The sequence below is a fragment of the Macaca mulatta genome, chromosome X (assembly GCF_049350105.2).
Source record: "Macaca mulatta isolate MMU2019108-1 chromosome X, T2T-MMU8v2.0, whole genome shotgun sequence".
In the NCBI taxonomy this organism is placed as follows: Eukaryota; Metazoa; Chordata; class Mammalia; order Primates; family Cercopithecidae; genus Macaca; species Macaca mulatta.
Genome location: NC_133426.1, coordinates 160,457,131 through 160,481,887, shown reverse-complemented (window position 1 = coordinate 160,481,887; position 24,757 = coordinate 160,457,131). Strand labels below are relative to the sequence as shown.

The 24,757-nt window shown below is 49.0% G+C and overlaps 1 protein-coding gene across 4 annotated transcripts; it reads left to right on the top strand.

The window, feature by feature from the left end:
* Nucleotides 1-187: 187 nt before the first annotated feature.
* TEX28 (testis expressed 28) lies at nucleotides 188-24,723 on the top strand. 4 transcript variants are annotated; one of them, XM_015128548.3, is made up of 5 exons: nucleotides 188-399; nucleotides 3,720-3,819; nucleotides 7,114-7,841; nucleotides 23,381-23,516; nucleotides 24,132-24,723. In XM_015128548.3, exons 2-5 carry the CDS (start codon nucleotides 3,808-3,810, stop codon nucleotides 24,486-24,488), a joined length of 1,233 nt encoding a protein of 410 aa, XP_014984034.3. In that variant the 5' UTR covers nucleotides 188-399; nucleotides 3,720-3,807; the 3' UTR covers nucleotides 24,489-24,723. The 4 variants fall into 4 exon arrangements, with proteins under 4 accessions (XP_014984034.3, XP_001089908.3, XP_077845100.1 ...); XM_001089908.5 differs by lacking the exon at nucleotides 188-399 and adding an exon at nucleotides 464-557; XM_077988974.1 differs by lacking the exon at nucleotides 188-399 and adding an exon at nucleotides 1,125-1,261.
* Nucleotides 24,724-24,757: the final 34 nt, after the last annotated feature.

The following is a 24,757-nucleotide window of genomic DNA, read 5'->3' as shown; positions in this document are numbered from 1 at the left end:
CAAGGGATCTGGAATGTTTGTGACTTGCATGTGCAAAAGTTATTGAAAATAGTCCCTTTCTCATCTTCTCTCATGCTAGCAATGCCAAAAGGGCTCCCTCCGCGCGGGTGCAGGGTCTTCTTTCTATGCGCAAAAGGTTCCGGCACTAGCTGTGTGGTGCGGCATGTGTCACGTGGTGATGCTGCACGTGGCACGTGCAGCCGCAACCGTAAAGCAAGGGGGGAGGTGCTGTGGCGCATTTTTTTTTGCTTTAAATGGTAACCCCTCCCCCACAACAGCCCGGGCTGTGGCGGGAGCAGGCGGAGGGAAGGAATGCTCAGAGTTCTGAGACCAGTGGTGCCTGCGCCAGCCTTCTCTTTCTAGAACATTCTATGAGGCAAGCCCCGTGTGATTGTTGAGGTGAGGTTAGCCCATTGCCAGACTGTGACGTGACCGTGACTTGAGTGAACCCTGGTAACTAGGAAATGTGCTCGCCCTCTGTCTGAAATGCCCCATGTCCGGTGGTGCCTGCGCTAGCCCCCATGTCGGTCTCAGAGAACCTTCTCCCTACCTCTGAGGTGACCTACCGACCTAGAACTAGCATGGCTCCCAACGGCCCCAGCTCTACAGCTCTGTGCCCAAGTCCAGACATTCGGGATCCCAAGTACTGTGTGTCGGTTCAAAAATGCCGAATTTCTATGTGACCTCAAGTCAGGCCGCCTGGTCACGCCACAGGCTGAATGCCCCTTGGGCTCCCATGGTTAAAGGGAACGTGCGTTTACTTTTTTTTTTTTTTTTGAGACAGAGTCTCGCCCTGTCGCCCAGTCTGGAGTGCAGCGGCTCGATCTTAGCTCTTTGCAACCTCCGCCTCCTGGGTTCAAGCGATTCTCCTGCCTCAGCCTCCTGAACAGCTGGGATTACAGGCGTGCGCCACCACGCCTGACTAATTTTTTGTATTTTTAGTAGAGACGGGGGTTTCACCGTGTTGGCAAGGTTGGTCTCAAACTCCTGACCTCAGGTTATCTGCCAAACTCGACCTCCCAAAGTGTTGGGATTACAGGTGTGAGCCAGCGCACCAGGCTGTGGTGGGCACCTGTAGTCCCAGCTACTGGGAGTCTGAGGCGGGAGAATCGGTTGAACCCGGAAGGCGGAGGTTGCAGTGAGCCAAGATGGCGCCACTGCACTCCAGCCTGGGCTACAGAGCAAGACTCCGTCTGAAAAAAAAAAAAGTGGCTGGGCACAGTGGCACACACCTGTAATCCCAGCACTTTGAGAGGCCAAGGTGGGTGGATCACCTGAGGTCAGGAGTTTGCGACCAACCTGACTAACATGGTGAAACCACATTTCTACTAAATACAAAAAAATTAGCTGGGCATAGTGGCGCATACTTGTACTCCGAGCTACTTGGGAGGCTGAGACAGGAGAATCACTTGTACCTGGGAGGTCGAGCTTGCGTTGAGCCAAGATCGAGCCATTGCACTCCAGCCTGGGCAACAAGAGCAAAACTCCGTCTCAAGAAAAAAATTTAACACGCCACCTAATTGCGATAAAAAAAAAAAAAAAACCCTGAACCTGTTTAGATTCCCACTTGCAGAGTATGTGACATCGCCTTCTGCTACATTCTCACCAGCCCTAGACGTTGTTAGGCTTTTTAATTTTTGGTGTTCTGGTGGATGAGAAAATAGTATTTAATCGTTGCTTTTCGTTTACTATTCCCTGATCACCTTGCAATTAGACGTTTTTTCATAGGTTTTACTGCCTTTCGTTTTTCGTCTTGTCTGAGATGTCCGTGGCTACCGTTTAACGTCTTTATATTGGGTTATTTGCTCTTAGTTTACTGATTTGCAGTTCTTTATATATGTGATGATTAGCCCTTTATCTATTAGATATATTTCAAGCTTTGTTTTTCTTATTTGTTTGCTTTTATTTATTTATTTATTTATTATTTATTTATTTATTTTTAACTTTTTGAGACGGAGTCTCGCTCTGTCACTCAGGCTGGAGTGCAGTGGTGTGATCTCGGTTCACTGCAAGCGCCGCCTCCCGGGTTCATGCCATTCTTCTGCCTCAGCCTCTTGAGTAGCTGGGACTACAGGTGCCCACCACCACGCCCGGTTAATTTTTTGTATTTTTAGTAGAGACGGGATTTCACCGTGTTAGCCAGGATGGCCTTGATCTCCTGACCTCGTGATCCACCCCCCTCAGCCCCCCAAAGTGCTGGGATTACAGGCGTGAGCCACCGCGTCCAGCCTATTTATTTATTTTTTGAGATGGGATCTCAGTCTGCCACCCTGGCTGGAGGGCAGTGGTGCGATCACGGCAGCCTCGACATCCCCGGGATCAAGTGATCCTACCGTCTCAGCCTCCTGGGTAGCTGGGACTACAGGTGTGCACCACCACTCCAGGATAATTTTTGCATTAATTATTTTTTAATAGAGACAGGGGTTTCGCCATGTTGCCCAGGCTGGTCTCGACCTCCTGGGCTCAAGAGATCCACCCACCTTGGCTTCCAAAGTGCTGGGATTACAGGCATGAGCCAGCATACCCAGCCCTTGTTTTTGTTTGTTTTGTTTTGTTTCCCCTTTCTTTCTTTTTTTTTTAAATTATTATTAATCAAGTCCCATTTTTTTCTCCCCTTGGTTATTTGGATGTTATGTACATATGTAGCTTCTTTTCTAGTGATTACTTTTTTTTTTTTTTTTGGAGACAATCTCACTCTGTCAGCCGGGCTGGAGGGCAGTGGTGCAATCTCGGCTCACTGCAACCTCCGTCTCCCGGGCTCAAGCAATTCTCCTGCCTCAGCCTTCCCAGTAGCTGGGATTACAGGGGTGTGCCTCCAAGCCCAGCTAATTTTTGTATTTTTAGTAGGGACAGTGTTTCACAATGTTGACCATACTGGTCTCAAACTCCTGACCTCAAGTGATCCATCCGCCTTGGCTGCCCAAAGTGCTGGGATTACAGGCGTGAGCCACCACACACCGCTCCCTTTTTTTTTTTTTTTTTTTTTTTTTTGAGACAAGTTCTCACTCACTCTGTTGCTCAGGTTGAAGGGCAGTAGCACAGTCACAGGTCACTGTAGCCTCTACTTGCTGGGCACAAGTGATCCTCCTGCCTCAGCATCCTGAGTAGCTGGGACCACAGGTGCACACCACTGCCCTGGCAAGACTTGCTTTTTAAACAGTTAATGAATTCTTAGATTTGTCAATGGTGTACTGAACTCTTTCATGTCTAAAAATGTCTTTAGTCTAACCCCACAGTAGACAGTTGGGGTGTAGAATTTTAGGCTGGGAAATCATCTTTCCCTCAGAATTTTGAAGGCAGCACTTCATTGTCTTTTTTTTTTTTTTTTTTTTTTTTTTAAGATGGAGTCTTGCTCTGTCGCCCAGGCTAGAGTGCAGGGGCGTCATCTCGGCTCACTGCAACCTCTGCCTCTTGGGTTCAAGTGATTCTCTTGCCTCAGCCTCCCGAGTAGCTGGGATTACAGGCACCCACCACCATGCCCGGCTAAGTTTTGTATTTTTAGCAGAGACAGAGTTTCCTCATGTTGGTCAGGCTGGTCTCAACTGTTGACTTCAAGTGATCTGCCTGCCTGGGCTTCCCAGAGTGCTGGGATTACAGGCGTGAGCCACCGTGCCCAGCCAGTACTTCATTGTCTTCTAGTTCCCCATGCTGTTGCTGAAGTCTGAAGCCATTCTGACTTCTGATTCTTTGAATGTGACCTATTTTTTTCTCTCTGGCAGTTATTCTCTCAGCGTGTTGAAGGTATCAGTCAACTATCTTCTGGATTGCATTGATGCTATTGAGAAGGCAGCCTGCAGTCGAAAAGTCATGGTTTTAAAGGTAATCAGCTTTTTTCCTCTGGCTGCTTTTAACATCTTGTGTCGGCCGGGTGCAGTGGCTCATGCTTGTAATCCCAGCACTTTGGGAGGCCGAGGCGGGTGGATCATTTGAGGTCAGGAGTTCCAGACCAGCCTGGCCAACATGGTGAAACACTCTCTCTACTAAAAATACAAAAATTAGCTGGGCATAGTGGCGGGCGCCTGTAATCCCAGCTACTTGGGAGGCTGAGGCAGGAGAATCGCTTAAACCCGGGAGGCAGAGGTTGCAGTGAGCCGAGATCACACCACTGCACTCTGGCCTGGGCAACAAGAGCGAAACTCTGTTTAAAAAAAAAAAAAAAAAATCTTGTGCCTAGGTGTGGACCTATTTCTGTCTTCCCTGCTTAGGATTTATTGGGCTTCTTGAATTTGTGAATTTGTGTCTTTCTTCAGTTCTGGAAAGTTCTTAGGGAGTTATCTCTTAAAATATTGCTGCTGCGGCTGGTCATGGTGGCTCATGCCTGTAATCCCAGCACTTTGGGAGGCCGAAGTGGGTGGATCACCTGAGGTTGAGAGTTTGAGAACAGCCTTGCCAACATGGTGAAACCCCATCTCTACTAAAAATACAAAAGAATTAGCTAGGCGTGGTGGCACGCACCTGTAGTTCCAGCTACTCGTGAGGCTGAGGCACGAGAATTGCTTGAACCCGGGCAGCAGAGGTTGGCAGTGAGCCGAGATCGTGCCATGACACTCCAGCCTAGGCAACAGAGTGTGACTCCTTTTCAATAAAAAAAAAAATTATATATATATTGTTGCTGCTTCATTCTCTCTGTCTTCTCTCTCTGGTATGACAATTGCATTTTTGTTAGACCTACTCACGCTACCTTCCATGTCTTCTATTTTTCAAGTTTTCTATTTCTTTGTGCCTCTGTGCTGCATTCTGCATACTCCTTCCTTCCTTCCTTCCTTCCTTCCTTCCTTCCTTCCTTCCTTCCTTCCTTCCTTCCTTCCTTTCTTTCTTTTGATGGAGTTTTGCTCTTGTTGCCCAGGTTGGAGTGCAATGGTGCGATCTCAGCTCACTGCAACCTCTGCCTTCTGGGTTCAAGCGATTCTCCTGCCTCAGCCTCCGGAGTAGCTGGCATTACAGGCATGTGCCACCACACCTAGCTAAGTTTGTATTTTTGATGGAGATGGGGTTTCTCCATGTTGGTCAGGCTGGTCTTGAACTCCCGACCTCAGGTGATCCGCCTGCCTCGGCCTCCCAGAGTGCTGGAATTATAGGTGTGAGCCACCATGCCAGGCTTTTTTTTTGTATGGATGGGGTTTCACCCTGTTGGCCAGACTGGTCTTGGACTCCTGACCTCAAGTGATCTGCCCACCTCGGCCTCCCAAAGTGCTGGGATTACAGGCATGAGCCACCACACCTGGCCTATATTGAACATTTAAATAGTTTTAAAACTGTGAAATCTGGCATATGTATATAAAGGTGCAGAAAACATTGATGTATGTTTTAGGAAATAACGATAAGGTGAACACACATTTAACCACTACTCAGGCCAGGCACCGCAGCCTCCACTGTCACCCCAATCATAATCACCTTCTCCCGCCCTGGTGGGAACCACCATCCTGGGGTTTCTGTTGCCAGCATCCATGCTGCCCTTTATGCTTTCCTGCCGGCGTAGTCATCCCTATACAATATCGTTTAGTTTTGCCTGCTCTTGGAATTTGTGTAAATGGAACCATTTGTAGTATGGATTTTCTGTTTGGTTTCTTTTGTTGAGCATTATGCTTGTGAAATGTATTCATGTTTTTCAAGGCTGTAGTTCATTCTCATTGCCGTACAGTAGTATATTGTTGCATATATTACGGTTTACTTACACTTTCTGGGCAGGTGGTTTGTTGCTAGTTGTTGGATATTGGGAACATCAGTGTATTTGTCTCCTGGGAATATTGCCTACGAATGCAGTTGCTGGATCATTTGGTATGCATGTCTTCAACTTTGTGATACTGTCAAGTGCTTTTCCAAGGTGGTGGTAGTACAAATTTGCTTCCCACCAGTAATGGTTGAGAGTTCCTGTTGCTCTATATCCTTGCCAACACTCATCGTTGTTAGTCTGTCTGAGTTTGACCAATCTACTGGGTGCATAGTGGTACCACTTTGCGTTTTAAAAATTGAGGTATAGGCCAGACTCGGTGGCTCACACCTGTAATCCCAGCACTTTGGGAGGCTGAGGCGGGAGGATCACTTGAGGTCAGGAGTTGGAAACTAGCCTGGTCAACATGGTGAAACCCTGTCTCTACTAATAATACAAAAATTAGCTGGGCGTGGTGGTGCACACCTGTAATCCCAGCTACTCGGGAGGCTGAGGCATGAGAATTGCTTAAACCCGGGAGGTGAAGGTTGTAGTGAGCTGAGATTGCACCGCTGCACTCCAGTCTGGGTGACAGAGTGAGACTCCATCTCAAAAAAGAGAAAAAAAAAAAGTAGAAACAGAGCAGAGGCTGCACCTGAGCTGCCCCCCACCTCCGTCTCCTAGCTCCTTGCTCCCCAGTCTGCCCTGGTGGGCTGGGTTCCAGCTATGCTTCTCTTGCCATCTTTGTTTTAGAGGTAAGAAAACTGAGCCTCAGAGCAGTTTATTAACTTGCTCAAGGTCTCAGAGTGGTAGAGCCAGGATTTGAACTGGGCTGTTTGTCAAAGGCAACGTTAACCCCCTCACCATGTGAGAGACTCATTCTTTTGTGTTACAATAAAATTTTCTACCCTAGACTGTAAGCTGTATGAGATCAAGGAATGTATCTGGCTTCTGTACCACATGGTAGGCACTCAAAATATGTGTTGAATGAATGATTGGATGAATGAATGAACCTGTTAGGAGGCAAATCTCTCTGCCTAACCCTTCCTGTCTCCCTGGGAGTAGCAATACAGCAAGCTGTAAGGGTTAACGGAAATGTTTATTCCATAGTTTACAAGAACAGCTCTTTATAAGTGAGACCCACAATTGGTAATTTTTGGAAGAGAAAATAGGAGTGCAGTGCAAAAACAGGCAGATGTAGAAGGGAGTCTGGCCACCTGTCGGTCGTAGTGAGGCACAAAATGTAGAGCAAGGAGTCAGACGCTGAAAAGGAGGGGAGAGGAGCCCTGAAGATGAGCATCACCTCCCCAGTCTGCGTCGGACCCATCTTGAACGCACAAATCTTGCGTGTGTAAGTATCCATGCATATGTGGAGGTATTTTATGGAGTCATAACGTGTCCAATTCTCTCACACTTTGCGGCTCACAGAGCACCGTATTGTGATTTCTTGTTTCCCAATGTAGGCGGAACACACCAGGAGCCCCAGCGCAACCCTCCCCTCCAATGTGCCTTCATGCAGGTCCCTGTCATCCAGCGAAGACGGCCCCAGTGGCCCTTCCAGCCTCTCAGATGGGGGCCTAGCCCACAACTTACAGGATAGTGTCAGGCACCGCATCCTCTACCTCTCAGAGCAGCTGAGAGTGGAGAAGGCCAGTCGGGATGGCAACACCGTGAGCTACCTCAAGCTGGTGTCCAAAGCAGACCGGCACCAGGTGCCGCACATCCGGCAGGCCTTTGAGAAGGTGAACCAGCGCGCCTCTGCCACCATCGCCCAGATCGAGCACAGGCTCCGCCAGTGTCACCAGCAGCTCCAGGAGCTGGAGGAAGGCTGCAGGCCCAAGGGCTTACTGCTGATGGCAGAAAGCGACCCAGCCAACTGCGAGCCACCCAGCGAGAAGGCCCTGCTTTCAGAGCCCCCCATGCCGAGTGGGGAAGACAGGCCCGTCAACCTGCCCGATGCTAGCACACCCTTCACCGAGGAGAGTCGCTTCCAGAGCTCACAGCAGGGGATGCGCTTAGAGACGGAGGATGTGGCCCGGCAACAAAACCTGATATTGCAGAAGGTAAAGGAAGAGCTGGAAGAAGCCAAGAGGTTCCACATCAGCCTCCAGGCGTCCTATCACAGCCTAAAGGAGAGGTCTCTGACTGACCTGCAGCTGTTGCTGGAGTCCCTTCAGGAGGAGAAGTGTAGGTGAGGCCTTGGCTTTGGGGACTGGAAGCAGAGGAGGAACCGCTCCTGGGAGCCACCTCTGGGAGGGTGAAAGGGAGCCAGGACATGAGCCTGGAGAGCCAGGGTGAGGGGCCAGTTGGAAGAGCAGGTCCATGCTTCTCTTAGCGACTGGGCCCTGCCGTGGGGCGACCGGCCCTCTCCCTGCAGTCCCACACCTGCCTTGACCCTTGCTGGCGAAAATGCTCCAGCTCGGCAGCCCCTGCCAGGTGGTTGCAGCGGCACAGCGGCTGGCCCTGACTCTGTGGTGGCAGGAGACAACATGGGGGTGGCAAGAGTCCGGTAGACACCTGGCACTAGTTAGGGAGGTGGCGTCCTCTGGTCCCAGTCTGCCGGGAAGGTGGGAGTCAGGACCGGAGTCGCCTCGCCAGCTCTGGTCTCTTCACCCGTGCTCCTAGCTGAGCTGGGCACAGGTCGGGTCTCAGATACTTATTTCAAAAATGACTGCCTTCTGGTGAGCGCTTTCTCTGCGCCGTGCAGTAGCTCGATTTTCTTTTTCTTTTTCTCTTTTTTTGAGACGGAGTCTCGCTCTGTCGCCAGGCTGGAGTGCAGTGGCACGATCTCGGCTCACTGCAACCTCCACCTCCCAGGTTCAAGCGATTCTCCTGCCTCAGCCTCCCGAGTAGCTGGGACTATAGGCGTGTACCAGCACACCCGGTTATTTTTTGTATTTTTAGTACAGGCGGGGTTTCACCATGTTGACCAGGACGGTCTCAATCTCTTGACCTCGTGATCCGCCTGCCTCGGCCTCCCAAAGTGCTGGGATTACAGGCGTGAGCCACCGCACCCTGCCCTAGCTCGATTTTCTTTCCCTCTAAGATAAGGCTAGGGCCTACCAATTGGAAAAAAAAAAAAAAAAAAAGGCAAACTCAGTCTCTCAACGGATTCTCTCCATTCCGACTGGGACCGTTCTCTGGGTTTCCATGGGCCCTCAGGGGGTGTCACATTCTATCCCCCTCGCTGCAGTCTGTGGCTAATTAACGCCAGTCCCTCCAGAGTCCTGGCTAGGGAGGCAGTGACTCCCTTAGGTGAGCCAAGATTCTCAGCATTTGCATGAAAAGAAGAACTCCGCAGTCCTTTTAGTGCCTGATGCAGGGGAAGAGGCACGTGGGAATCATCCTCTTTAGTTTCCCCAGGGAAATTTTGCCAGTGTTTACATAGCCTAAGAATCTGTTAAAGGACAATCAAAGAATATTACAGGACAACCACTATCAATGAGATGACTAGTCAGAGTCACAGGTGTCTCTTGGAGGTTATTTTCATAGGACATGGCAACCAAATCTAAAATCTTGGGAGCATTAAAGACCCTTTTGCCAAAATCACACTTACCCAGTCAGCTTTCTATTAAGCAACAACAGAGTTTGGTGGCAGTTACAAACTTCCCCGTATGTTTCCAAACCGTATGGGTCAATGAGAATGCTGTGCTCGGGTAAACTCTTAACCCCTCTCAAATCCGAGTCTTTCACCCCCTCTTGATACAGGGGTGACTACCGGGGAGCAGGGCAATACCTCTCTCTCCCCGTCTCAGACTTTTGCTGCAAATTCCAGAAGCCTGCACTTCTGACCCAGTACCCCCCATTGGACTGTGACATGGGATTTCTGGTTGTTTGCTGCAGCAGCGAGCCTATCCTTACTAATGTTCGTCGTGAGCAGAAAAGCAGGTCTGCAGGGCCCAAATTTACTAGGAGGAGAAAGGGCTGATGATGATTTTTCACTGTTGTCACGGGCTCGTAACTGAGCTGGGGCACCAGGTTAAGCAGCATTGTTCTTTGGCCCTCAGACGCCTACTTTGTGGTTGGGGAAGCAGAGTCTCACAGAGGCACAAGCAGCCTATGTGGATGGTAAGAGTGGACCTGAGAGCGTTTCACCACACCCTGGCTGTGTGGCTAAGTTAGATGCAGGAGACACAGGAATTCATGGCATTATAAAAACATATACTTTCGTAAAATCTTCTTCAAAACTTTTACATGAGCTGGACGCAGAAGTGTTTCAACCAGCCAGGCCCCCTGTGACTGTTGCGTCCCTTCTGGTGCATCACAAACTGAGAAGCCACACTGCAAGTCCTGTGCTGTTTATCACAGTTAAATCCGTTTGCTTTCAAGAGGGCTGTAGTGGTTTTTACCATTCTGGTTTCTTTTTAATTTGGTCTTGGCACGTCTCTACTGAGCGTGGCCATAGCCGAGATACCCAGTCTCTAGGAGATCCCTGACCCGTGGGATCGTTAGGTTCGGATGTGTGTGTCAGGGGAGCCACAATGAGGAGGCAGATGAAAATGTATGTAACAGCGACATGGGCTGGGCGCGGGGGCTCACGCCTGTAATCCTAGCACTTTGGGAGGTTGAGGTGGGCAGATTGCTTGAGCTCAGGAGTTTGAGACCAGCCTGGGCAACATAGCGAGATCTTGTATCCACAAAAAATTCAAAGAAATTAGCTGGGCGTGATGGCGCGTGCCTGTAGTCACAGTTACTCAGGAGGCTGAGTGGGAGCGGGGATCCCTTGAGCCTGGGAGGTTGAGGCTGCAGTGAGTCATGATTGCACCACTGCACTCCATCCTGGGTGACAGAGCGAGACCCTGTGTCAAAAAACAAACAAACAAACAAACAAAACAGAAAAAAGAAATGTATGACTCAGATCGCAGAGACGTTAGGTGTGCTGATGGGAGGCAGAGGGGAAGTCTGGATGCAGCAGGGAGCTGATTGAGCTCATCAGTTGTGCAAGAGCGAAGCCCAGAACGAAGGGCGGGGAAGCTTCCGGGGCTGTGCCTGTATTAAGGTCGCAGGGTGTGAAGGGATCCCACAGGCTTTCCTGCGGGGGTTGCGGTTGGCTGGTTTAAAGAAAACATGCACAAAGGAGGAAACTGATTTACATGACTCTGGTGTTGAGCATTAGGTTTTATCGTGGTCAGCAGCCATGGAATGTGTTGGGTTTTGGGTCAGTGAGGTGAGGACCACATGAGCTATATCGCAAACAATCACATGGTAGGGAGGGACGGGTGTTATCCAGGGCAAAGGTGACAGGGTACAACTGCTAAAGTTGGATGCTGAGGCAGCAACTGTATTAAACACATTTATGACAAGCACTTTAAAAAATTGGTGTAGAATTCACACAATTTCACATAATGTGAAATTAACCATTTGGAAGCATGTAATTCAGTGCATTAAGTACATCTGCAGTGTGGTCCAACCGTCACGTCTGTACAGTTGTCTAACATTTTCATCACCCCAGAAGGAGACCTCCAGACTCACTATGCAGTCACTCCTAGCCTCGGCTCCAGGCGTTCCCTAATCTGCTTTCTGTCTCCGTGGGTTTGCCTCTTCCGGACTTTTCATATAAATGGGACCACACAATATGTGGGCTTTTGTGTCTAGCTTCTTTCGCCGTTTTCAAGGTTCATTCATGTTGTAGCATGTATCAGTACTTCATTCTCTTGATGGCTGACTTATATTCCAGTCCATGGGTAGACCACATTTTGTTTATCTGTCCGTCGGTGGATGGAGGTTTGAGTTGTTTCCACCTTTTGGCTATTGTGAGAAGCCCTGCCCTGAACACTCACATACATGCCACTTATTTGAATACCAGTTTTCAATTCTTTGGGGTCTATAATCAGGAGTAGAATTGCTGGACCCTGTGGTGACTCCAGGTGTAATGTTTAGAGGAGTCTTCCCACAGCAGCCGCGCCGCTCCACCTTCCCACCAGCAATGCTGAAGGCTTCCAGTTGCCTCACATCCTTGCCAACGTTTGTCGTTATCCTTTTTTTTTTTTTTTTCCAACAGATGTCACTGTGAAGTGGTATCTCATTATGAGGGCTGGCTTTCTTTTTTATTTTTCCTGAGTCTTTCGATATGCAAAAGTTTGTTTTCTTTCTTTCTTTCTTTCTTTCTTTCTTTCTTTCTTTCTTTCTTTCTTTCTTTCTTTCTTTTCTTTCTTTTTCTTCTTTCTTTCTTTTTCTTTTTCTTTCTTCTTTCTGTCTCTCTTATTCTCTTTCTTTCTTTCTTTCTTTCTTTCTTTCTTTCTTTCTTTCGTTCTTTCGTTCGTTGTTTTTTTTTTTTCAGGGTCTCTGTTGCCCAGGCTGGAGCACAGTGATGCAATCATAGTTCACTGCAGCCTTGAACTCCTGGGCTCAAACGATCTTCCTGCCTCATCCTCCCGAGTAACTGGGAGTACAAAGCATGTGCCACCATGCCTGGCTAACTTTTAAAAAATTATTTGTAGAGATGGGATCTTGCTATGTTGCCCAGGCTGGTCTTGAACACCTGGCCATGGCCTCCCCAAGTGCTGGGGTTACAGATGTGAGCCACTGTGCCTGGCCAGTTCTTACTTTTTAATACATTTTTTAAGTTGATTGTGGTAAAAAAAAAAAAAAAAAAAAAAAAAGGCGACATGGTATATTCTTTTTGATTCTGCAACGTGCAGGGTCTCTATCACAGCAACAATTAGACTCAGGAGGCTTGGGGCTGGGCTAGTGGCCCTGGGGTCTCCTCCTTCATGAGGTCTGGGTTTGTGGGTCCTTGCAGAGGACATTCCTGGGCCCTGGAAGGACTGTGACTGCTTCTGCTGGAGTTGCTTGAGGCCCCTGGTAACTCTCCCCTCTGTGTGCTGAGGAGAAGCACGGGCGTCGCGAACTTGATGCTTCTGGATGGAAGGGTCTTTGCCAAGCTTCTCTTTCTTTCTTGTGGAAATTGGGGGAGCTTCAGATCTCCAAGAAGATGCACAGTGAGTGGCCTGTCTCCTCGGCACAAGCCAGTCTCCTGGGGGACCAGAAGGCCCCGGTTCCTCAGCGTCTCTGTGGGTCAGGAGGAAAGAAGGCTTGAGAAACTCAGAAAATGTTCATTGGTAGAAGAGATGGCACCCAAGGAAGGCATGTGGAGCCTTCAAGTGAAAGTCTCGACTGGCCAGGTCTCATCTGGGCACCTTGCATGGAGAGTTGCAGGAGACCCCCTCTAGCCTCCTAATGAGCCAGGGGGCTCTGGGAGGGTCTGGGGGTCCTTCTCCCTCTCTTACAGGATGTACAGCTGACTTCTGCTTGATGGTGAAAGGCAGTCAGGTTTCAGGCTTGGCCCCGTAGACAGGGCATGGACAAGTCCTGGAGTTGGGGGTGTGGTGCCAGCAAAACCATCTTTACTCTCTGGGGTCCATAGCCAGTCCCAGCCTGCCCAGCCCACCCTCCTCCTTCACCCTTGTAGCCCTAGTGGTGAATGCCTGGGGTACATGGGTTGCTGGGACATCTTTGTTCTTTGTTGGATGAGTAAAATGGTCCCAGGAGAAAACCCGACGGTGAGGAGGACATTGCTTCTTTTTTTTTTCTTTTTTATGAGATGGAGTCTCACTCTGTCCCCCAGGCTGGAGTGCAGTGGTGTGATCTCGGCTCACTGCAATCTCTGCCTCCCTGGTTCAAGCGATTCTCCTGCCTCAGCCTCCCGAGTAGCTGGGATTACAGGCGCCCCCCAGCACGCCTGGCTACTTTTTTGTATTTTTTAGTAGAGATGGGATTTCGCCATGTTGACCAGGCTGGTCTCGAACTCCTGACCTCAAGTGATCCACTCGCCTCGGCCTCCCAAAGTGCTGGGGTTAGAGGCGTGAGCCACCACACCTGGCTGGAGGACATTGCTTCTTACCCCATTTCTAGTTCCCTAGACCTGCCTTGGCATCACCTCATTGAAGGCTCCACTTGGTGACAAGGAACTGGCTTATTTGGAAACAGGGTCGTTGCGGACGTGATGAGTTAGATTTGGATGAGGTCATTCTGCAGAAGGGCAGGTCCTAATGTAACGTGACCTGTGTCCTGAAAGAAAGGGGAGACGGAGACACGGACACACCCAGAGGGAGAACGCCATGTGGAGACAGAGGCCGAGGCTGATCTGCCGTGGCAGAAGCCAAGGAAGCCTGCAGATGGGCAGCAGAGCAGAAGCTGGGACAGAGGCCCCGAGTGGAGGCGCCTTCTCAGTCCTCAGCAGGAGCCCAATTCCGCCTGCGCCTTCCTCTCGGACTGCTGGACCCCCAGCCAGGAGAGAGGCCGTCTCTGCTGGGAAAGCCACTCAAAGTTTGTAACGCTTTGTGATGGTAGCCACAGGAAACTCCCACACTCAGCTTGTCCTTTAGGCTCTGCTCTGATGTCCTCTCCTCAAAGGGACTTCCCAGGCTACCACGTTCAAATGGCCTCTTCTTTTATTCTTTTGGAGGTGGGGTTTTTTGAAGTAAAGTTTTTTTTTTTTTTTTTTTTTTTTTTTTGACGGAGTTTTGCTCTTGTTGCCTAGACTGGAGTGCAATGGCGCGATCTTGGCTCACTGCAGCCTCCGCCTCCTGAGTTCAAGCGATTCTCCTGCGTCAGCCTCCCGAGTAGCTGGGATTATAGGCATGCACCACCACGCCTGGCTAATTTTGTATTTTTAGTAGAGATGGGGTTTCTCCATGTTGGTCACGCTGGTCTCGAACTCCCAACCTCAGGTGATCCACCCGCCTCAGCCTCCCAAAGTGCTGGGATGACAGGCATGAGCCACCGCGCCTGGCCTTTTTGAGGTAAATTTTATACAGTGAAATTGCATTTAAGTTTAGGCATACAGTTTAACGAGTTTTGACAAAGGTTTACACCTGGCCAACTAAAATCCCAATAAAGAGCTTTGCCACCACCCCAGACAGTACCCTCACGCCCTCTTCCAGTGAACACCCATCTCCCATAATCAGCCACTGTTCTGGTTTCTGTCACTCTAGCTTGGTCTCCTCTTGAACCTCATGTAAGTGGAATCGCACGGCGCGCAGTGCTTTGCGTCTGGCTGCTTTCGCTCCGTGGAATTGTTTTGAGATCCACCCAAGCTGTGTGAGTAGCTCATGGCTTCGTATTGCTTGGCAGCATTCCATTGCATGGAGACACCGCAGGTTGCTTATGCCCCGGTCCGCTGCCAGTTGGGCGAGTGAATAAAGCTGCTATGAACGTTCTCGTACAAGTCTTTCTGTGAACATATGCTTTCATATATGGAATTGCTCGATGACGGGGAAGTGTTATGTGTCTTAGTCCCACTTTCTGGTGCTGTAACAGAGTACCGCAGGCTGGGTAGTTTATAAAGAAAGGAAGTTCAATGTCAAGGCGCTGGCAGCTGGTGAGGACCTTTGTACTGCATCATCCTGTGGCAGAAGGCAGAAGGGCAAGAGGGCGTGAGAAAGCGAGCGGGGGCCAAACTTTCACGATAACAATATTAATATTAATCCCCTCTTACCAGTCCCACCCCTTAACACCATCACATGGCCATTAAATTTCAACATGAGTTTTGGGGGTGACATGCACACCATAGCAGTATGCTTAACTTTTTAAGAAAGAGGAAGGCCAGGCGCGGTGGCTCACGCTTGTAATCTCAGCACTTTGGGAGGCCGAGGTGGGTGGATCACCTGAGGTCGGGAGTTGGAGACCAGCCTGACCAACATGGAGAAACCCCGTCTCTACTAAAAATACAAAATTAGCCAGGCGTGGTGGCACATGCCCGTAATCCCAGCTACTCGGGAGGCTGATGCAGGAGAATCGCTTGAACTCAGGAGGCGGAGGTTGCAGTGAGCCGAGATCGTGCCATTGCGCTCCAGCCTGGGCAACGAGTGAAACTCCATCTCAAAAAAAAAAAAAAAAAAAAAAAAAAAAAAAAACACACACACAAAAGCCACCAGAGGAACGGTTTTCCGACATGGTTATACCATTTTACAGTCCCGCTAGGAGTGTGTAAGAGTTCCAGTTGCCAACGTTTGGAAAGATCAGTCTTTTAAATTTCAGCCTCTTAAGTTCAGCCACAACTTGGTGAAATTAGACTCCAAAATTTCATCACCCTAGCCCATGTTCTCTCAACCTTGGCACTGTCGACATTTTGGACCAAATGATTCTCTGTTGTGCGGGGCTGTCCCATATATTCTAGGATGATGAGCAGCATCCCTGGTCTCCAATTACTTGATGCCAGTGGTGCGGTGAATTAATTTGCTGATGGTGCCGTGACAAATTGCCCCCAACTTCACGGCTTAAAATAATAGAAAGTTATTCTCTCACTGTCTTGGAGGCTAGAAGGCTGAAATCAGTTTCACTGGGCTGAAATCAGGCGAGGACACACTCTCATTGAAGGCTCTAGGGGACAAACTGATCTTTGCCTCTTCCAGTTTCTGGTGGCTGCCAAATTCCTTAATTTTGTGGCCACATCATTCCAGTCCTGAAGGCCAGCATCTTCAAACCTGTGTTCTGTCTTCACATGACATTCTCCTCTGTGCGTGTCTAATGTCCTTTTGCCTCTCTCTCATACATGGGCATTTAGGGCCCACCAGGATAATCTGGGATAATCTTTGCATCTCAATACCCTTAAACTCACCACTTCTGGAAAGCCCCCTTTTTTGGTCATAGAAGGTAACATTCACAGTTTCCAAGGATTATGACATAGATATCTTTTGCAGGGGCGGGTGGGTGTTTTTCTTTTTTAGACAGAGTCTTGCTCTGTCATCCAGGCTGGAGTGCAGTGGCACGATCTTGGCTCACTGCAACCTCCACCTCCTGGGTTCAGGCAATTCTCCTGCCTCAGCTTCCCAAGTAGCTGGGACTACAAGCACGTGCCACCACACCCAACTAATATTTTATATTTTTAATAGAGATGGGATTTCACCATGTTGCCCAGGCTGGTCTTGAACTCCTGAGCTCAGGCAGTCTGCCCACCTCAGCCTCGCAAAGTGCTGGAGTTACAGATGTGAGCCACCGTGCCCAGCCCAGGGGGGCAATTTTAGCCTACCATGCCCCACCTATTTGTAACAACCAGAAATGTCTCTCCAGAGACTGCCAAATGTCCCTTGGAGCGGAGGGGAGCAAATTGCCCCTGGTTGAGAACCACTCTCCTAGCCCATGAAACTAGTGGGTGTGACCCTGTCTCTGATGATTAATAGTGCTGAACCCCTTTTCATGTGCTTATCAGCCAACAAGTCTTTGGCTTGTTTTCAACTTGGATTGTTTTTTCATTGTTGAGTTGTCAGAGCTCTTTGTATACTCTGGACTAACCTTTGTCACTCCCCTACTTTTTCCTTTCTCGCACCACCCACCCGCCAAACTGCTCTCCCTTGTGTAGGTATTCATTTGTGTTGTATTGTTCTCGTCAAAATATCAGCACATTCAGGTTGGCCAGTGTGTCCGAGTGACTGCCCAAAGACATGTTGACACATGATGGCTGTTCTGTGAGTACCTGTTTCATGGATCAATCTGGGTGCTGCTTTTCCTCCCTTCCTGAAGGGACCCAGCTCGCCCTCTGGGCTGCTTTCCTCCTCCACGTATGCCAGAACTCTATCTGCTGTGTCTTGGGAACATCAGGGCAGGGTCAGGAGGGCTGATTCTGGATTTAGGCCTGACCCAGCCTCCTCTGTGCCGGGTATTTCCTGAATTACCTTGGACAAGGTGCTTCAAGTTTGCAATCCTCAGTTTCCATATCTGTAACATGGAGGTAATAATGATCCCACTATTGTTGGAACTGTTGTGAGTATTAATTAATACTTGTGTGTAAGCCCCAAGTAGATGCTGATGGAACTGAATTTACAATTCCTTTCTGCTTCCTATCTACAAACTAAGTCCTTGAAAGATTGTAAAGAAAAATTGGGCCAGATGTAGTGGCTTGTGACTGCAATCCCAGTGCTTTGGGAGGTCGAGGCAGGAGGATTGCTTGAGCCCAGAAGTTTGAGACCAGCTTGGGTAACAAAGTGAGACCATATCTCTGCAAAAAAATTTAAAAGTATTAACCGGACTTGGTGGCACATGCCTGTAGTCCCTGCTACTTGGGAGGCTGAGACAGGAGGTTCGCTTGAGCCTGAGAGTTTTATGTTGCAGTGAGGTATGATTGTGCCACAGTACTCCAGCCTGGGTGATAGAGGACAGAGTGAGACCTTATCTCAATTAAAAAAAAAAAAAAGGAAAGAAAGAAAAAAGTTGTTAATGGCTTTTTCTTTTTTCTTTTTCTTTCTTTTTTTTTTTTTTTTTGTTTTTTTTTGAGATGGTGTCTTACTCTGTTGCCCAGGCTGGAGGGAGTGCAGTGACTCCATCTCAGCTCACTGCAACCTCTGCGTCCCGGATTCAAGTGGTTCTCCTGTCTCAGCCTCTTGAGTAGCTGAGATTACAGCATGCACCATCATGCCCAGCTAATTTTTGGGTTTTTTAGTAGAGACAGGGTTTCATCATGTTGGCCAGGCTGGTCTCCAACTCCTAATCTCAAATGATCCACCCGCCTTGGCCTCCCAAAGTGCTGTGATTACAGGCGTGAGCCACCACTCCCTGGCCAATGACTCTTGATAAATTCATCAATGGAGCACCCTAGGTTGATGAGCTCAGGGATTTGGCCAAGATCTCGACCTGACCCTGCCTTCCTCTTCTTTCCCTGAGTCAATGCCTCCTGGGCTTGTCATTCCTGCTGCCCTCTCCTCTCCACAGCATTACAATGCCCCACTACCCCTTACTCTGGTTGTCTGTCATTTTCTAGCAGCTTGTCTAGGACCGTCTCCACACATCTGATGGTCTTGTCCATCTCTCATTCATAAGTTGCTGGTAGAGGTTCAGAGATAAGAAGCTGCTCAAGTCAGAAAGCAGATTGGTGGTTGCCAGGGACTGCGGTGATGGGAATGGGGAGTGACTGCTAAATGGTATTTTTTCGAGGGGGTGATGAATGTCTTGGAACTTTTTTTTTTTTTTTTTTTTGAGACGGAGTCTCGCTCTGTTGCCAGGCTGCGGTGCAGTGGCGTGATCTCGGGTCACTGCAACCTCTGCCTCCCAGGTTCAAGCGATTCTCCTGCCTCAGCCTCCCGAGTAGCTGGGACTACAGGCGTGCACCACCATGCCCAGCTAATTTTTGTATTTTCAGTAGAGACGGGGTTTCACCATGTTGGCCAGGATGGTCTTGATCTCTTGACCCCATGATCCACCCACCTCGGCCTCTCAAAGTGCTGGGATCACAGGCGTGACTGCAGCCGGCCAATGTCTTGGAACTATTAATAGCCGTGGTGGTTGCACACCACCACATGTGCTAAATGCCACTGAATTGTTCACCTTAAAATCATTCATTTTATGTTACATGAAATTTACCTCAATAAAAATTGAATAAAATGAAGCTGCTCAGGTGCCGAGTAGGCAAAAGTTTCACTCTTGCTTTGTATTTCTGGCTGTATCCACAAGTGGGCAGTTGTGAAATTTTCTTATAGCCTCCTGCCATATTGAAAATGCCCTGAAGTGAATATGCCAGGTCTCCATGCTTTTTTTTCCCTTCTGGACACCAGGTCCTTGCGGGCATCCAGACCCTAGCTCCTCTGTCCCAAGAATGTTCTGGTATGTTTTGCTTTCAGACAAGGCTTGGAGATAACAGGCTATGGTTACTAGAGGCTTCACTGTTGCTCTGTGACCTCTCAGCCCCAGGGATCCAGTCTCGGGCTGACTTTCCTCAAGGTATCTGCTTAGGCCTTTGTTGCAGGCTCAGGTCGTGTTAACTTGAAGGCACAAGAACTTCCATTTTTTCCCCGACTTCTCCTCCACGTCAGAGCATCCTGCATCTTTGGATCTCTGAGGAGGTCTGACCTAAGGTCTGAGCTGCTCTCTGAACTGGCTCCTCTCATCCCTGTTGTGTTGAAGCAAAGCACAGACATTACATCAGTTCATCTGTAAATATTTCAGTGTGAACCTGAAATATGGATCATTTTGTTAATGTAGCCTAAATACCATACCAAAAATGTCTTAAAACAAGTCCACAATGTTAAATATGCGGTCACTGTCACCTGATTGCCTCACACATGCCATCATTCGTTTTTATTTCTCAAGGATTTTTTTTTTTTTTTGTGGGATGTAGTCTCACCCTGTCACCCAGATTGGAGTGCAGTGGTGAGATCTCGGCTCACTGCAACTTCTGCCTCCCGGGTTCAAGCGATTCCCCTGCCTCAGCCTCCCGAGTAGCTGCGATTACAGGCATGTGCCACCACGGCCGGCTAATTTTTGTATTTTTAGTAGAGACGGGGTTTCACCATGTTGGCCAGGTCTTGAACTCCTGACCTCGTGATCCGCCCGCCTCGGCCTCCCAAAGTGCTGGGATTCCAGGCGTGAGCCACCACGCCCGGCCCTGAAGGATGTTTTTTTGCCGGACATAGAATTCTAAGTTGGCACTTAATTTTTGGAAATAATAAGCATTTTGAACAAATCATTCCCTTCTGACTTCCATGGTTTCTGTTGAAAAGGCAGCTGCCTGTCTTCTTGTTGCTCCTCGGATCACAGTTTTGTTTTCCTCAGGCTCCTTTTAAGATCTTTTCTTTTTCATTGTTGTTTAGTGGTTTTGCTATTATGATGTTTGGTGTGATTTTCTTTCTCGTGTTTTGTGCCGCTGACTCTCCCCTTGGTGTGATTTTCTGTGCATTCATCCTGCTTAGGGTTCGCATTGCTACTGGGGTTTATGGCTTGATGTCTTTTGTCAGTTTTGGAAATTTTCAGCCATTGTATCTTCAAATGTTGATTCTGCCCTAGTCTCTCATTTCTCCCCTTCTAAGGCCCCAGTTACATGTATGTTCGACCTTTCTACTGTATCCCTACATCCTCTGGGTTCCTGTGTGAGCCGTCCTGGTGATTTTCCTTCCACTTTGGCTTCTGTTTTGTTGGCTCTTCCCGCAGCTCCCTAGGGCCCCTTGCTTTGGCACATTTGCTCAGAGCGAGCTCATCCATCCTGGCCACATGCGTCGATTGCCCCCGGGCTATTGACCCCTCCTACAGCTGTTTCTCCATCTCAGACTTTTCCTCCAAGTTGCGGGCCATGATTAGGTTCTAGCTCAATTTGCCAAAAGCAAATTCTCAGAAATGATCAAGAATATACTCTTTCTGGCTGGGCCCAATGGCTCACGCCTGTAATCCCAGCACTTTGGGAGGCCGAGGCAGGCGGGTCACCAGAGGTCAGGAGTTGGAGACCAGCCTGGCCAACATGGTGAAACCCTGTCTCTATTAAAAATACAAAAATTAGCCGGGCATGATGGTGCATGCCTGTAGTCCCAGCTACTCAGGAGGCCGAGGCAGGAAAATCACTTGAACCCGGGAGGCGGAGGTTGCAGTAAGCCAAGATTGTGCCACTGCACTCCAGCCTGGGCAAACAGAAGGAGATCCGTCTGAAAACATAAAAATAAAAATACACTAGTTTGAAAAAATAAATAAATAAAGTTTACAACACTTTTTGTTGGAGAGGGTGGTCTTAACACCTTTGGTCTGTCTTGAGCGTGTCTGGGTTGACTGGTCGTTGTTTTGTCTTCATAAGAGCATTCTCCAGAGTTGTCCATTTGCCTCTGTGACTGTAGGAGTTGGAGAGAGAGGGGTCCTTGACCAAGGAAGAGAAGGGAGCGTGGCTGCCAGAGGGCCAGGAGATGGGGGCCAGAGAGAAGGGGAGACTGAGAGAATATCCTTATGAAAATATTGTTTATTAACATCTGAATAGGCTATTCAGGAATGCATTCAAAAATATCTTCATGTGTCTTTATCTACACATTGATGAAGATTGACTTCATATTCCTGAGGACACTTAAAATCTTGAATGTTCTCGCAGCTAGATCATTCATGTAAATGGAAAGACAGTAATGAGGAATCTATTTTCGGGGTGACCGTCCTGCCGACCCACTCCCCCTCTCTGTGAGCAGTAGCCTAGTCCATGTTGTCCACTGACTCTCTTCTTAACGGGGACCTGGGGCAGAGGCAAATGAAACATTCCTTGAAATGCTGCGAGGAACCGGCTTTTGACAAATTGGCTTTCAACAAATGAGCTGTCAGCTTATTCAGTGCCCAGGGGATTTCTCCGTGTGGGTGTTGGTCAAGTCCTTGGAGCGGGACCAAATAGAAGTCGTCACCGTTTTCCCCGTCACTGTCAGCACCACCGTTTAGACCTCCTGCACCTGAGGCCTGCCGCCACCCTCCTGGGCCTCCTGGGGCGGCAGCCCTGCCAGTCTATGGGTTCCATCGCTCTCTGGTGCCTTCTCTCTTCTGCGTAAGCGGTGGTGCCAGAGCCCCCTCACTGGCCCCCTGGCCTCTGTCCTTCTGGCCTGTTCTTTGTGGTGCCAAAAGAGGAACTTTGAAGGAGTTTTTAAATTATGAAGTATTTCAAGCACAGGGAAAATGTACAGGATAACATAATTAACAGCCCCAGCTTTCTGAAATCTTAACATTTGCCATGTTCACTTCAAATCTTACTTTTTTTTAGGAAATAAAACTTGAAAATATTCAGTTGAAGTCCTCATTACCCCTTTCCAGCACCATCTTCCTTCCTTGGTATTCTGGCCTCGCTATACCGGCCTCGCCATTCTCATTTGGGTGCTTATCTTTTCCATGCATGGTTTTATACTTTTACTACTTATATAATTATATACACAACAGGTAGTGATTGTTTTCTTTTAGAGATGGGGTCTCACTCTGCTGCCCAGGCTGGAGTGCGGTGGCGTGATGGCAGCTCACTGCAGCCTCGAACTCCTGGGCTCAAGAGATCCTCCTGCCTCAGCCTCCAGAGTAGCTGAGACTACAGGCACGTGCCACCACACCCAGATAATTTAAAAATTTTTTTTGTAGGGACAGGGTCTCACTGTGTTGCCCAGGCTGGTCTTGAATTCCTCCTGGCCTCAAACAATCCTCTTGCCTTGGCCTCCCAAAGCGCTGGGATTGCAACTGTGAACCGCTGTAACTGGCCTGCTTGTGTTTTTTTAACAGCTCTATTGAGATATAATTTACATAGTATAAAATGCACCATTTTAACTACATTTCAATGGTTTTTAGTAAATTTACTGAGTTGTGCAACTATTGCCATGATTCACTTTTTTCTTTTTGTTTAAATAACAGCTCTATTGAGATATAATTCACATCCCATAAAATTCACCAATTTAAAGTGTACAATTCACTGGTTTTTAGTATATTCACAGAGTTGTTCAACCATCACCACTATCTAATTCCAGAGTATTTTTATCAGCCCCAAAGCAACCCTGTACTCATTAGCAGCCGCTGCCTATCCCCCACCCCCAGCCCCTGGCACCCACTAATCTGCTTTCTGTCTCTATGGATTTGCCTATTCTGGACATTTCGTAATTAGTGGAATCGTACTGAAATCTGTGGTCTTTTGTGACTTTTCAATCCTTATAGTCACCATGTTTCTATAGAGTAACTGCAGGCTAAACTTCGTACTCCACACTGGTCCTAGGGGATTTGCGGAATTGACGAGCACCCACGGATAGTTCACACTGTCATTTCTACAACTTCTAGTCTATGGCTATTCTTGTAAAGCTGTTACAAAAGAGTAACTACATATAAAATATATATGAATGTTGGTGTGCGTGTGGCTGGTGTGTGTTTGGGGTGTTCCCAGGCAGACCTGGAGCGGGAGGCAGTCTTTTCCTAGAGCCTGGGGAGGGAGGAGGAAGGCAGAAGCTGAACCCGAATCTGGTCTAGGTCAGGACCGCTCGCTGTTGGCATGAACTCTGGGTGAAGTACTGAAGGAATCTTACTTTCTCTTTTGCTCCCAAGACAAGCGTTGATGGAAGAACGGGTGAATGATCGCCTGCAGGGACACCTGAATGAGATTTACAACCTGAAACACAATCTGGCCTGCAGCGAAGAGAGAATGGCCTATCTATCCTATGAGAGAGCCAAGGAAATATGGGTGAGAACCTCCTGGGGGAGCCTTGTGAGAAGACTGGAGAGATGAGCAAATCCATTCTGATACCCCCAAACCAAAGCAAGGCACTCGAGCTGCCCCCTCCTGAGTGTTCAACGGCCACATACACATTTGTTTCAGAGCTAGCAGCATCTGACCTTTACACGCACGCTCCGCTTCCCACCATCTGGCTTAGCTGCTTTTGCCACTCTGGTGCTGCAGTGCTCACCCGTGAGCCTCTGACTCAGGAGATCTGGGGTGGAGCTGCTTCTGCTGCGGCTGCGGGTGTAGGGAGCACCCTCTCAGAACCCCTCCTTAGACCTGGCTTCCCTCTCCTCACTGTTCCATTTCCATAGCGCCCACCCCCGTCCCTGGGTAGTTGTGTCTTGACGAGGTCCTCAGCTTCGGGAGACAGTGGATGGGGGAGTGCGGCTGGGTCAGATGAAGCTTTCCCAGTTGTTGGAGAGCCTGCGCCCTCCCCTCTGCCCTGGATGTGCTCTAGGCTCTCTGCCTGCCTCCTCGAATAGCCACCCCACAGTGCTTGCTGCTCACCCCTAGGAACTCAATAAACGACCACAGTTGCGTGCTGACTTCTGGTGCGTGCATTTTCGTCTCCTGCAGGAGATCATGGAGACCTTCAAGAGCCGAATATCCAAGCTGGAGATGCTACAGCAAGTCACCCGACTGGAGGCAGCAGAGCACCTCCAAAGCCGTCCTCCGAAGATGTTGTTCAAGTTCGTGAGTCTGCTCTTCTCACTGGCAACCGTCCTCTTGGTCTTTATCTCCACCTTGTGTGCCTGCCCCTCATCACTGATCACCTCACGCCTGTGCACTTGCACCACCCTGATGCTGATTGGGCTTGGGGTACTGGCCTGGCAGAGGCGGCACGCCATCCCTGCCACAGACTGGCCAGAATGGGTCTCCTCCAGGTGTAGACTGTACTCCAAGAACTCTGGGCCTCCAGCACATGGACCTTAAGGGGCCAGGAGGGCCACCTGCCTTAGCTTGCTAGCTCCCTCCCTCCTCCTGGGTGTCAAGGGCATCCAGCAAGCCCTCCCCAGACAGCCCCTCCACAGCTCTTGCTTGCCAATTATGTAACCACCAGCCTGGCGAAATGGATATAGACGCCCACTTGCCTTACACTTCCTTTTTGTCAGGATCCTTTCACGCCATCGATAGACATGAGGCTCGGGAAAGATTAAAGTCTATGAAGCACTCTCTCCTCTTTATCCCCCTTGCACCCTCTC